The sequence below is a fragment of the Peromyscus californicus genome, unplaced genomic scaffold (assembly GCF_007827085.1).
Source record: "Peromyscus californicus insignis strain IS unplaced genomic scaffold, ASM782708v3 Scaffold_6__1_contigs__length_162567912, whole genome shotgun sequence".
In the NCBI taxonomy this organism is placed as follows: Eukaryota; Metazoa; Chordata; class Mammalia; order Rodentia; family Cricetidae; genus Peromyscus; species Peromyscus californicus.
Window position 1 is genome coordinate 131,313,092 of NW_026294584.1, and position 14,876 is coordinate 131,327,967.

Here is a 14,876-nt window from a genome sequence, read left to right on the forward strand (position 1 = left end):
AATGGATAGGCATTCTGTGGTGTTTATATATATAGTGTGTGTATGTATACATATACATACACACATATATAGTGATAATTGTATGCAATATGTATATGTATACATATACATACACACACATATTTGAGACAAGGTCTCATGTTACTCAGGCTGGCCTGGCACTTTCTATTTAACTCCTGACCCTCCTACTTCTGCCTTTCCAAGTTCTGGGATTATAGGCCAGGCTTCCTCTTATGCCAAGCTTTGGTGGGTATTTTAAACCACTTCAGAGTAGTCCTATACTCTTATGCTGAGATGGCACAGCATCCGACTTCTGTGCTGCCGCAGAAAACAGCAGGACTCTTGGCTCTTATGCTTCTAAGTCCATTTGGTTGCTTCATGGAGAAATGCAGGACACACGTCCCAACATGCAGGACACTCTCCGGTTCCTTGTGCTATCTACACAGAAGACAGCCTCTGCTCTGAAACGAATGTGGTCACCTAAGCTGTGGGTGTAGAGGAGATACAAGCAGACACAGACTTGGGCTCTGTGGCTTAAAGTCATGTGACCCAGAGTAAGCTGCCTTGACTGTCTCACATATAAAATGCCTACTTCTCAGGATTTTAGGGGGATGCTAGTGTGAGAACACTGTAAAGCATTCTGCACAGTGCTAGCCCCCCTTAAATGCCCAATACGTGAGAATAATTATTATCATGGATTATTCCCATAACAGGTCTGAGGTTTTCCTGCCTATCTGCAAGCCTGGGAGTCACAGTATTTTGTCACTTGGCCTGGCCTGTTATCTCTCATTTCAGGAGCTTTGGCAAGTTGCCAAAAGCCCTTAATACAGATTAAATTGTAATCAGCTGTAGTCCAATCTAACGTAAATCCAACAAACACATAGAGTCCCAAGTAGGAAAATCTGAAAATGCGCTTATAATACATACTATTATATAATATTGTACTCTACTCTACTCTACTATACACTCCAACTATCTGTGTAAAACATTTCATTGCACTGAAAATTTCTGCAAAACACACTAAAATTAATGGAAACATTAAATAAAAACATTAAGGATGCAAGCCCTGTTTTAATTTTGTTAGGTTTAGCAACCACAGGACTATTGTTTCAAGGCATTGTGAATGCTTGTCAGACACCTACGCTCAGTTCTCTGTTCTCTTACTGCAGACTCATTCTGTCCAGTTCTCAGAAAGCCCTGAGAGCTCTCTAGCTCATTGTAGGTCTGGTCTCGAGTATGGAACTAGTCCCAAAGAGGGAGATCAAGACAATGGAGCAGGCTCAATACCCCAAGGCTGAGATGAGTCAAAACAGTGACAATGCCCATTATCACTGGCTATGCTAGGCATTGCTGTGAACATTTGATATTCTTGCCAAGTGCCTTAGATAGCCAGAATATTCCTTGGCCACCTTGACTCTAAGCAGCTCCATTTCTTTACCTGCATGGGTATGAATAGATTTCCATGAAACCCAACACATCAAGTTGACCCAAGAGAATGGCTCAGTCTCCCCAACTATGAGACTCCAGTTAACAACCGATGGATCTTCCCAGGCTGTGGGTTGACACATTCTGAACTGAGTATAGAAGAACCCATGGGCAGCTCCCCAGGGTCTGGTATGACCCTGGAATGAACCATTTCCCCACACATACGCTATGGGTCCTGGGACCACAGTGACAGTCCTACCACTCCTGTGATTACCAAGGTGAAAGGGTGAGAACACTAGAGACAGGCCATCATGTGGTGGGAAATGGGGTCACTTGCGGGGTGGGCGTTCCTCTTGAAGTATTGTTCAAAGCATTGGTTGTTGTACCATGTGGATTAATCATGGCCACAAGTCGTTTGGCAATCTTTAAATTGAGAAGTTTCAGTGTCCGCCCCCCTTCAAGGACAGGTGGTAGAATTCCACTATACTGGTTCCAGGCACAGGTCTGAAGTCTGGCAGCTTTCTTTCTCTCTCTCTTGGAATTCTTGCTCTTAGAAGTCAACTACCATGTAAGAAATGCAGCTACCCTGAGACCACCATGCTGTGAGACTACTTAATGAATGGGGTGTTATGTAGGGATGGAGGCCAAGGAACCTTGAACCATGTGAGAGAAGAACCATCTTTGAGGCGAATCCTCCAGCCCCAGTCCTGTGAGTGAATGACACAGGGGACACAGATGAACTCCTCAGTAGAGTCTTTCCAAGATTCCAGACCCATATGATCATTAGCCAAATTAAATGAGCATTTAAAGCAAAGATGGTTGGTTACCAGAAGTGGTTAACGGAACTTGCCAGCCAGATTATTTACGTCCCTGAAGATCCCCTCCATCTCATCCTGTCTCTAAAGGAGACAAGAATGGATTGCTTCAGTGGGATCCCTGGTAAACTCAGTTCTGGGGACAGGCTAGAGTGGAGGTCCTGCGAGAGGGTGTGGATGTTGAGGGTGGGCTGGGTGTTTCCTCCGACCCTGCTCTTCATTGCCTCCCAGGATGTCCACTTCTCTTCTGAGGTCACAGCTCCTCATGGGGGCTATCTTTAGAACACTTCCCTTCTGCATTATGCCTGTGTTCTTCCCCTTTTCCAGCTCATCAGGACTAGCCAGGGTGCTGTCCCTCCACACAGAGGTGGCTGTGTCTCAGTGCCTCCTTGAATCATCCCAATCTGCCCGCACCATCTTGCATGTTGCTATGGAAAGCTCCAAAATCTGTTAGCAGAAAGACTTGGCCACTGAGAGCTTGGGCGGGGCAGACAGAGGAAAGATTCTAACACCTTCCAAACACTGGGTTAAAAAAGCACCCTGTCCACAGCCTTCCTTGTTCTAGCCACAGGATGACTTGAGTGGTGTGTGTGTGTGTGTGTGTGTGTGTGTGTGTGTGTGTGTGTGTGTGTGTGTGTTTCCTGCTGGTGTTGGGGGAGGAGTGGTAAAAATCCTTCTAAACCCAAGTATCCGGTCCAGAAATATTCCCAGAATTTGGTTTAAGTTCCACATCGAGGACAATGGGATGTGACCTGAGGGTCAAAGGACCCTAGAAGGAAAAGAACTTTTTTTTTTTGTCTCAGTTTTCTACCAAAAGGGGTGGTGGTTTAATTATCAGCCTCATCTTGTCTACATCTCCCAACTGTGAAAAGTGAACCATGGCAGGGGATCTGTGTCCCTGAGAAGGGATCATTGCCGCCTTGAGAAGACACAGCCATCCCCCTGATTGCAGTGGAGGTCAACAGGTAAGCTTATCACTCCAGACGGAGACTGAAAGCAGACTCAAGGGCCATAGCTAGAAGGAAGAAGTTCGCCAAGGCTTCAGCTTGACCCATGTCTATAAGCAGCTAGTGTGCAAGGGTGTCAGAGAGAGAGAAGCGGGGGAGGGGAGAGAGGGGAGAGTGGGGAGAGAGAGAAAGAGAGAAGGCCTTCAGGAGGTGTCCTGTGGCTCTAAACACCCACCCCCCATCTTAGAGAGAACAGGCAGAGAATTTGGATTACAAGGCCATGCCCTAACCTGCAGAGCTCCCCATTTACAGGACTAGTCTCACACTTGTCTGTTAAGAGGCCTTCATTACCTAGTGGCAAAAGGAGAAGGCATCAACTCCGCATTTTCCCAGGCCAGTGTGCAGAGGGAGGCCACAGCTGGTGTGTATCCTTGGGCTATTAGCTCCTCTCTAGAGCTAGTTAGTGCGCAGGAAGATCACACCTCCTATAAGGCAGAGGATGCAAAGGTGTGCTCCACCCAAGATGGCATTCTCACATCCAGAAGGAGAGACTTTCTAATCCCAGGAAGCCTAGGAGTGGCAGGGGTCGTAGTAGCTTACCACGTCCATCCCTCAGGACGATCTCACCCTCGCCTGTGATCCAGCGGTAGCACGGGAACTCGATGTAGTCCCCGTGGGGTGTCTTCAGTGTGATGTACTTCAGGTACCAGTCATCATGCAGCCAGTATTTACGCTTCTCAATTTTGACTAACTGGATCTCACCCAGTTCTTCATCCACAGTGACATCATATGAGTCCACCTGGGCAGGAGAACGGGAGAATCAACTGTTGACCCCCTGGGCCCGAATTCTGAAGCCACTGAGAACATTCCTCCTTTTCTACTGTACTAAATTATTGCAGTCTCAGAGAATCAGCTCCAAGGCTGCACACAGGGCTTGCAAAAAATCCACGGTGTTGGCGGAAACTAGTCTTTTCTATCTGAGGGGTGCAGGAAAAAGACAGATTCATGCTTATTCTGAGGGGTTTCTTTCTTTATTTTCTCACGTTGGCTCCTCTCATTGCTCTCCCCCTCAAGTCCCTTTCCCACTCATATATATCCCAACAAAAACTTTTTCAGGCAATCCCAGGGTCGCACAAAGGCCACGTTCCAATTAAGTGAGAGATTATAGAAACCATGACTTATGTAAACATTTTATACTAACTCCCTGCAATTAAAGGGTAGCTGGCAAGTGCTGAGTCTCCAGGCAAGGAGACCATAAGCTCTCTGAGACAAGCCTTATGTCTTTTAACATCAGCTCAAGTCTGTACTCTCCAAGATACTATGACATAATAACACTTCAATCTTAAAGTGTGCTTTTTGTCCTGTGTATAGCTTCTAATTATCTAAGAACACTTGCAGCCCTCATTTGGGGCTACAGAGTCAAGTTATTTTCTGCAGCCTTGTCTAGTCAGAATATATTTTCATAATTTGAAGTCAGGAATAGGTGTAAGGACTTAATCATTGGTCAGCTAACAATAATTGGGTTTTTTCATATTTACAATCTAGCCAGATACTCAGTATGTCCTTGGGAACTGGACTATTTTTTCCTTGGGAAATGCTTATTTTGCAGCCCATTAGCAGAGCACCTGGCCTAATCTGAACTTACTTAGGGGCTTTAAATCAGATAATGGTAGAAAAGCTGTTTTAGTAGCTAAAAATACTGCTATTTTCTTAAATCAGCCTGAGCTAAGATATAAAACAGCTTTTAAGTGTGAATCACAGGTCTTGTGTGTAACAACAGGCTTAGCTATGAAACATTATTTTTATTCATTAAAATTATATATCTTAAGGAGGAGTCATCTTTTAGTCAGTCCACAGTTATAAATGCCCAATAGATGGAATATATTCATGAGATAAACACACAGGCAGTGGGGGGATTCCCATACCAAATACACAGTAGCGGTGAGCATGCAGGGAGACAACAGAAGCAAAACACATTCCAGACTCTGTGTTCTCGTCAGCCTTGCTTGAACGAGACGTATGCATCAGAGAGAGATTCTTCTGGTGGACTGACAGCTGAACTTCAACTGCCATCTTCTGCACCTCTGATAAAGCCATTGCTCCCAGCACTAACTATTAGAATTCAACTATATAAACGTGGCAGTTCAAGATCACGCTAACCTTTGCCTTCTCATGAAGAAGGTCTTCTTGAAAGGAAAGTAGAAATCTGTACTGTTAGACCCGTTTAGCTACCTTGACCGCCCATAGCCACTTCATCTAAGCTCCCTAGCCCCGCCCTCTCTCTTTATCACGTGTTTCTCCCACATTTCAGTGCATAACGATGGTTTTCTGAGTCTTCATTTAATCTTATGTAACATATGACATATGTTGCTGTATTAAGCAAATTTGTATGCTTTCCTCCTATTAGTTTTGCTTATGCCAATTTGATTCTCCAACTTGCCTGATCTGAGGTGGGGTGAGGAAGTTTTATTTTGTACATAGTTAATTTTTATAGCTGGCAGTAATTGTAAATTTATGGAGTACAGCATAACATTTCAATACAAGTCTAGAAGAAACGTTGATACACCAGGGCAATTAACGTTTCTGTTGCCTCCAACACTCATCTGAGAAACATTAAAAAGTTTCTTTCCAGACTACTTGGAAATATACAACAAATTACTATGAACTATTGTCACTGTAGTGTGCTGTGAAAGACTGAGACATACGTCTCCTTCCTAACTTCCCCACCCTCCCCCTTAACCTCTTCATGGACGTTGCTGACTGTGATCCTGTCCCTTGTCTCTACTTCTATGTGATGGATTTTTCAGCTCCCAAATACAAAGAAAGTGTTTGCCTTTCTGTGTCTGACCTGTCTCAGTTAACAGAATGACCTCTGGGCTCATTCATGTTGCTGAAATAACCAAATTGGGTTGTGTGGGGGGGACTCTTTCTGTGTGTATGTGTATGTATGTGCTCATTTGTGCATGTGTGAGACTGAATAATATTCCATTACACTCACATATACCACATTCTCTGTACTTATTCATATGAAGTGTCGATATATCTTTAGCAAAGATTTTTTTTTTCTGGTTTGGTTTTTTGAGACAGGGTCTCTCTGTGTAGCTCTAACTGTCCTGGAACCCACTCTGTAGACCAGGCTGACCTCGAACACACAGAGATCCACCTGTCTCTGCCTCTTGAGTGCTGGAATTAAAGGCGTGTATCACCACCACCTGGCTTAGCCAAGATTCTTAAGAAATTTTTTTCATTTGGGTACCTCACCCCCTGCAAGAACCAGGACCCTGACTTTACACAGATGGGCTCTAGTGACCCAGGGGATATCTTCAGCTTATGGTATGACTCAGGTTGTAGGAGAGAAAGGTGCTCAGGCTCCTACCAATTCCTGCAAAGCCAAACTTTGTGAAAGTCCTCTTCAATTGCCCTTATGTTCTGGAGGATGCAGGCTGGCCCTTCCATGGAACAATCCTTTATCATGTACAAGGGCCTGCAGACAGTGGCTATGACTCCTATAGCACTCATGAGAGGTAGGGGAATTATGACATGTTTCATAGAGAAGACACCGAGGCCCACTTCAGCTATTAATTCACAGATCTGAAATTCCATTCCATGCCTTCCTGCCACAGCCACTTCATCCCTCTCTAGGTCTCAGGGCGCCAATAAAGTGAGTAGAATAGATCTCATGGAATCAAGTCTTCCTGGGACAGATGAAGTTCACAGCCACAGACGCTGAGAACTATTAGCATTTCCATACATTCATGGCACTTGTAGTAAGCCGAGGCCACCCTGCTGCTGGAAGGTGCCACCCTAGACTGTGGACAGTGCTTCTACCTGGGCCCCAGTGACTGAGCTGTTGGATGCCCAGGGCTTGCCTCCAGGGCATGGGTGAGCATGGCATCAGTACCCATAGCCTCTGGGTGGCCAGTATCTTTGTAGATTAATGGCAGGCAAGGGGAAATGGTTCCAGTGACTGCCACGTTTAGAAGCCTGAACTTGATAAGGCACTTTGTTTTATTAAGAAAATTTTTTCATTCATATTACATACCAATCAAAGATCCCCCTTTTCTCTCCTCCTGCTCCTCCAGCCTCCCCCTCCCAACCTACCCCCCACTTCCCCCCACAAGAAGTCAAGGGCCTCCCATGGGGAGGCACATCCAGTAGCGGCAAGTCCCATCCCTGGTGCATGAGCAGGCTTTTTGGAGCCCACTACCGATGATGGATAAGGCACTCTCAAGGCAAACATCCTGAATTTCCATTGACAGAAAAACAAAAAGTTCTCCATGAGACAGTGAGATCCCGCTGACCCCTATTCCTGTCCCTCTTTCTCCTAGTTCCTACAAAGAGTGAAAAGTTGGGTGTTTTCACAAACCTCTCAGCTTTGACTACATTGGGCAGTTTGTATGTGGTGGCCATGGTCAAGTCCAGATGATCTAGACTCCCAGGAACAGTTTCTGAGCATGGAAGAACCAGGCTCCTATTCTGGGATGACCCATCTTAGGCCCGGTCAGAGGAGCCTGCCTAGCACCAGAGTGTCTCTCCTGTGGGACAGAGGCACATCCTGTCTGGATGTCCCTAAGATCACTTCTGCTCTACAGAGAGCAAGGGTCGTTATCATTGCTACACAGAGAATAATGACCCAGGGCTTGAAGAACCTCAGCTAGGGGCATTGTCTATGCTACAAGGTGGGATGAAGCCAGAAAGCCTCACTGATGCATCTGAGGGCTAGAGAAGAGATGTGGCTTCCACAGATGGGGGAGGAAGGGAACTCTCTTCACTTAGAGCTTCAGTGTGTCAGAACAGGTTCTGGTGGGATTGACTCACATGTTCTGGGGACTTGAGGGAACATTTAGAGGAACATAATGAGGATAGGACAGTTTGGGACTGGATACCAGCAAAGTGCATCCTCATGCTAAGTCCCAACCTTGTATGTGTGTGCAGAGTCTACAACCCTCCTAGGGACCAAGATGGAGACTACAAATCCATTTGAGGAGTTGGAGAAGGCCAGTGATGGGGAGCAGGGTCAGAGGGCTAGGTGGCCTGGTGTTTGGGGTTTGAGTTCACATTGTAGGTGCAAACTGGCTGGCCACATGGCCTTATCAGATTGCTTTACTTCCTTCTCCTTCTCCTTGCCCTCCTCCTCCTCCTCCTCCTCCCCTCCTTGACCTTCCCCTCCCCTTCTCCTTCCTCTTCATATTCCTCCTCCGCTGCCCCCTCCTTGTCTTCATTTTCCTCCCCCTTTCCTCCTCCTTCTCCTTCCCTTTCTCCTCTTCCTCCCCATTCTTCACCTCCTCTCCCCTTTTCTGCTCATCCTCCTCTTCCTCTTCTCCTTGTTCTGCTCATCCTCTTAGACATCCTCCTCCTCCTTTTTGTGGAGGACAGTGGATAACCTTGGATGTCATTCCTCAGGCACTGCCACCCCCACCCCAAGTCAGTGTCCCTTCCTGGCCCAGAACTGACAAAGTAGGGTAGGCTGGCTGGCCAGCAAACCTCAGTGACTCCCTGCCTCCTTTCACCCAGGCTAGGATTACAATGTGGCTTCAGGTCTGGCTTGTAAAACATATGTGGGTCTCAGGATCAAACTCAGGTCCTTGTGCTTGCAAGGTGAACACTGTCTGAGTATCTCCCCAGCTGCGTTTCTTCATCTTTCATGAAGAGATAGCAACTAGCTTGCAAGATCATTGAGAAATCAGAAAGGCAGGATGCTTGAGTAGCCTACTGTCTCCAATGGCCCAGTCCACTGGCTGACTCTATATGTCAGAACAATGTGGTCTACATTCTCAGACTCCAGGAGAGCTCATAAGGCATGGTGTTCTGCAGTATCTGTGAGCAGCCGGAGCCAAACTTTGTACTGCAGTTCATCCACAGCTCCATGTGCCCATGGAGCTACAGAAAGAAACTGAACCCATATGCTCAAGCCCTGGTCTCAAAACTGAGGGGAGTGGGGGACTCCTTTAAGGATGAGGGACAATGGGAAGGACTGGTAGTGCATGCAGAGGAGAGGGAAGTCAGCCTGTGGTCAGGACTAAAGGGCGGCCACCAGGAAAGCCTGGACCCAGCCCCAGGCCAGCTGCTTCAGGGGAAGTGGCTTTCTTGTGGTGTTGAGAGGCTGGAGAGGATGGTCTTAGGGTGAGAAGGGATGACATCAGGAAGGTTGGGTGAATGAAGAGAGGGCACCCATTCTAAAGTAATAAGAAAGACCCGAGGGGATAGCTAAGCACTTTGAGGCCATCTATACAGCTACATAGTGAAAGGAGAAAGATACTAAGTAGCTTTTCTGGGGGAGGGCAGTATGACCCTTCAGCACACCTATAGGATAGTCACAGGAAATGGGACCTTACAGATGTCCAATTCCACCTGGCTAAGGTCCTCAGAGCTGCACTGGGATGAGGTCACAGGACGTAAGACTTAATCTGCTCTCTGATAGGATCTTCCCTAGGAGATGGAGGTCAGGCCTGTGGTCTGGCTTATCTCTTGTCAGCTCAGAGACTTTGCTGCCTGGCTTCAGGCCTGGATGTGACGGGAGATAAACAGGGGTTGAGGGCTCAGCTGGCACCCAGGAAGTCTTAGAGATAAAGTATGTTGTCTGTGGGTCTAGAACTACAGAGTGTAACCATAACAAGATCACAGAAAGCAGAGAAAGGTTTCCCTTCAGGAAGATACAGGGTGACATGTGCTGTCCCACAAAAGAAGGCCTCAGGAGGGCACGTGGAGCCACCAAATGTGCTGATCTTTCCCGTCCTTTCTGAGTGAGTATGCTGGGACAACACTGTACTTTTTGTCTGTCATTACACTCAGTTCTTCATGGTGGGCACTAGAGACAGTGCTCGGCCCAGGTGCTCGGTGAATGCTGTGCATGTGAATGCATATGTCAGTGACCATTCCACTTGACAGGTGTAGCTGAGGCTCCAGAGGACAAGTGCTGATGATGTTAGTGAGTGATGGATCACCTCAGAGGTGCAGAGAGTGGAGAGGAGTGGCCAGAAGATTTCAGTTATGGGAAGCGGGCAGAACAGTGTTCTCATACTGAGGAGGAAGGCTAGGACATAGCTCCCACAGACCGAGGTACTACTACTGCATTGGTCAAAAAGCCTGACAGAGACACAAGAAACATGGAGTTCACTAGCTTAAGTCAGAAGGAACCAGAAGGCTGATTCCCCTCCGCCACTTTTTTTTTTTAACTCTGTTGTATATTTGGTTTTAAAGTTTCCAAATAGAGTCATGCATCAATGACAGGGATATGTTTTGGGAAATGCATTGTGAGGCAATTCTATTATAGTATATATTTACACAAACATAGATATATATTATACTATAAACCCAGGCTACATGGTACAGCCTGCTGCTCCTAAGTGATGTAGCTGTACAGAATATTAAAACTGTACTGAATATGGTAGGCAATTGTACTATAATAGTGAGTATTTATCTGCTTAAACAGTGAGTACACCAGGCAGCAAGGACTTTCAACCCTGTTACATCATATATGTGACCTGTTGTTGACATAAATATCATTATGCAGTACATGACTATCTCAGCAAAGCATTAGTTGATCACTTTCTGTTTGAACTTTCTATCAGCATTTTATGAACAATTGTTCATTCATTTGTTATTCCATCTCTACCAGAGGACAACTTTGCATGCTGTTCCTCAGGCACTGCCCACCTTCATTTACGGGTAACCCTCTGTAGGTAGCTAGGAGAGAAGATGGATCTCTCCTGAAGTGAAGGCATGACCCAGCTGGGCTGTCCATCTTGGATGGGGTCCGATGAGAGACAAGTGGGAGGGGGAAGAAGTTGTGGAGTAGAGAAGGAGGGAGGTTGGAGGCAAAAGAGAGACTAGGCACAGGAAATGAGAGACAAAAAGGAAGAGATGCAATGATCAAAAGTTGCAGAGAGAGAGAGAGAGAGAGAGAGAGAGAGAGAGAGAGAGAGAGAGAGAGGAGCAATAGTCTAGAAGACATGTAGACAGAGGTGGGGAAATGAGGCTGAACTGTGGGGACTGAGATGGTACCCAAGAGGGCAGTTAGGGGAGGCCGAAGGATGGAGAAGTAAAAAGACATTAGAGTAGAAAAAGAGGCGAGTTAGAGGGGGAGTGGGGGAGGGGCAAAGGAAAGAAGAGGAGGATGAAGGGCAGAATGTAGGAGAGGTGGACAGTGAGGAAGACTAGTATATGAAGGTTAATGCAGAAAGAAATATTTGTTCTCATTGATGTTCATCCTCATAAAGAGGTACTATAGAACTTACTCTCCATAAATATGAGAATATTTGTTACATATATTTGAGAAGATGAATTTACATGTACTGAATCTATTCAAGAACATACTCAACAGCACACTATCCTTAGCTTTTTCAAAATATCATCCAGCAGGTAAAGTAGCCAACTAAGATGTCCTCAGAATCTCCAGATTTGTTAAAGCTGTTCCATGTAGGACCAGCTTATGGGACAAGGCCATTCCATGTTCTGTCTGGGCTCTCCTCAACAGACAGTAGGAAACCACTGAATGTCTGACATTCAGGAGAATCTCATCTGCAAAGGATTCAGTTCCTGACCTGAATCCCTATGCAGAACTCTTATGGGACTAATGGGGGATGGGCAGCAGTGCAATTTATTAAAATGAATTAGTACTGTCCATTGTTCAAGTGCACATTAGGAAGGGGGCACTGGAAGTGATCCGTTGACCTTTTATGGTGGCCATTTTCCCTGTTATTCATGGTAACACTGTGGTGTTTTTCTAAGTACAGTGGGATAGCCTTATCGTCTCAGCAAACATTTCCCTTAAGGTTTCTTTTCTACCTTTACACAAAAGGGATATCTGGACTTTAAAGATATACCAGCCACAGAATGAGGAAGTAGCTCTGGGTGCGCAAGAGAAAGTCTGTAGCAACTTTGCATCAACAGGAACTTTCTCAAAAGCTGTTTTCTTTTTCTTTCTTTCTTTCTTTCTTTCTTTCTTTCTTTCTTTCTTTCTTTCTTTCTTTCTTTCTTTCTTTCTTTCTCTCTCTCTCTCTCTCTCTCTCTCTCTCTCTCTCTCTCTCTCTCTCTCCTTCATCCTTCCTTCCTTCCTTTCTTTTTTTTGTTAAGGCTCTTTTTTCATTCAGCTATAGGACAACAGTTTCCCTTGTTCTGTGGTTCCCTCTCTCCAATGGAAATATGCATGCAAATCTCTCCTGAAATTTGCCTCTGGGGTTCTTGCTGAGGTGTTTAATTGCAATGTCACTTGAATGACTTTTCAGGTTGGGAAACAGAACAGAAAGAGGTACATAATGAACAGAACAGTGCTCTGCCCAGTACTTCCTACCCAGTCATCTATGATGGCCACACTGCTATTCCCCTTTCGGGGGGGGGGGGCGGGAAATGACACATGATGCGTCCTGTGCTACATAGCCTGAGCACACTGACAGCTTGTGGAGCAGGCCCCCTGCAGCCCATTTATAAAGAGGAAGTAACCTGTCCTCTCTCCTTTTCACTAGGTACCGGGAGAACTCCTAAAGTAGTGAAAGTAAGTGAAAGTGCTCTAGAGGTTGCATAGGGTGTCAGCATCCCAAATGGATGACACACTTGGTCTTCTGCAGCAGTTCGGGGCCAACTACCAGACTGTGGAAACCCAGCATGAGATGTCAATCTGAGGCTCCACATCCAGCTTTGCTTGAAGGGAGTTCAAGCCTGGTTAACTGCTTGCAATTCCTGGCTTCGTACGAGGTCCCAGGATAGGAATCAAGCCTACTTAGAGTTTGGAATCCTGAAAGGGGGCTAACTATTATTTCTTTAGCTCAGGCTGAACAGATCTGAAGTGAACTTTGTCCAGGAAGTATATTCAGTGGAAGCATATGAAGTTGTCAACTGTATTTATCACAAACAGTTAATTCTAAGCAATTTCATATGGGTTGACTCAATGCTAAACTAAATGATAAGAAGGCAGCCTGGTGAAATCTAAACTCCTTTGGTGTATTTTAGGATCTAGAGGTGGTAGAAGGAAAGAGACACTCTCTGGGGACCTGCAGTGTGTTTATCAGAGTCACTTACTATCAAATTTTATGTACTGGGCACTTAGTGGGACACTGAAAACCATGACCTGTTTGTGCTCAGAGAAAGCCATGAGCTAGAACGTACACACCAGTAGCATCCAAGATGAATGGCCTCCCACAGTGCCTGGGTGGGGCTGTGATGCAAAAACTCTGGCTGCCTTGGCTCCTGAGTTACCAGACTCCAGTGTCTGTAGTAGGAGGAAAGAAAGGACATCTTTCTTCTTTTATTCCCCTCCAGGGGTTAATACTCAGGGAGGAAGTGTCTCCTTTGCACGCACCCTGCTGACAGGCTTCCTGAAGGCTGCTCTGCCTGGGTTTTCTTCTTTGAAATTCCTCCAGGGCTGGGTGCAGGGAATGAAGGATGCCTTAGGTGTGGGGACAATTCCTAGATTCATTCCCAGCCACCAAATGGGATTGGGCTTCCCCATGACTCATGGATAAGATTGGACCTAACCTATTTTCAACTTGGTAAACTGAGGTACACAGTAGGGGTAGAACAGTGATCAAGCCCTAGTGAACTCCGGTCTCTGGATCCCCGACTTACACTGGACCCCTGCCTACACGAAACGGATAGCTGTCTCACAGGGCTTTCTGTGCTTTTCAGTAGAACAGGACTGAGGCACAGAGACCTCAGAACTACTCTCACAAATTCTGTGTCCCGTTTGTTAAACTTTATGCCTTCTCCCACGGAAGAAGCCAGCCCATGCAGACCCCACACTGGCAGTCCATTGTCACTTAAGGGGTCCCGGCCACTAGAAAACCCAGGGAGCTTCGTTACTCAAGCCGCACTTGCCCTGACGTGCACGGACTCTGGCGCTGCGTCAGGGACCCAGATGCGCTCACAGCTGGGGCTGGGGCACTCGGTTTATACAGTCCTCAGACGCCTGCATGCCCTGCCCCGCCCGCCCGCCCGCCCGCCGCGGGCTCTTCGCTGCCAGCGTCCCCCCCCCCCCCTTTCCCCCCAGCCCTGCGGTCCCGGTCCCGAGCGCGCGTCCTCACCGCGCCACGCTCGAAGTCATTGTAGAAGGCCTTGTCCAGCAGGTGCTTTTCGCTGCATCCCGCAGACCCAATGAGGCTGAGGTAGATGTAGTCGTCGGTGCCCGCGAACCACTGGCTGCCGGTGGCCACAGTGACCGTGTAGGAGGGCATGACGCCGGGCAGTGAGTGCTGCTGGCGTGGGTGCAGGAGCTCGCGAAGCTCAGCGTGGCAACACACCAGCCTCTTGACCCTGTCACCCGGGCAGCTCCCTGCCACAGGGTCAGCAGCCACCCGGCCCTGCTTTTGGGTCAGGCCCCGCCCAGGACACCGCCCTGCCCTCTGGCTCAGGCTCCGCCCCTGGCCCTGGCCAGCCCTGACACCTCATCCTTCTCTCCTGTAGCGCTGGTGGGGCAGTATAATCTCATCTCTGATAGACTGGGGGCCCTTGTTCCTGTGCCTCATCTCTACCCTGTAGGTGTCCTGACAACCTAGTTTTTATCCCTCATTTATTTATGCATTCATTAGTTAGTCAGTCCCTTATTACTTCCATCTTTATGGCTTCCTGCCTGCCTCAGTGTCCCTCATTGCCAGCGTAAGGGCTGAGGTGTAGCACTACCTACAGCCTATGTCCTCATTCAGTTTTCAGAGAGACAAGGCTGCACACAGCCCATGCAGTAGTTAACTTAGAGCAG

The 14,876-nt window shown here is 47.0% G+C and overlaps 1 protein-coding gene across 1 annotated transcript in view; it reads right to left on the reverse strand.

Moving 5' to 3' along the window:
* The window catches only part of Alox5 (arachidonate 5-lipoxygenase), a 52,222-nt gene extending 37,744 nt beyond the window's left edge, over positions 1 to 14,478 (reverse strand). Inside the window, exons 1-2 of the mRNA XM_052721184.1 lie at positions 14,206 to 14,478; positions 3,788 to 3,986 (exon numbers count right to left, since the gene is read on the reverse strand). Of these exons, the coding sequence (XP_052577144.1) occupies positions 3,788 to 3,986; positions 14,206 to 14,355 (349 nt within the window). The 5' untranslated portion in view covers positions 14,356 to 14,478. The remainder of the gene's footprint in view (positions 1 to 3,787; positions 3,987 to 14,205) is intronic.
* Positions 14,479 to 14,876: the final 398 nt, after the last annotated feature.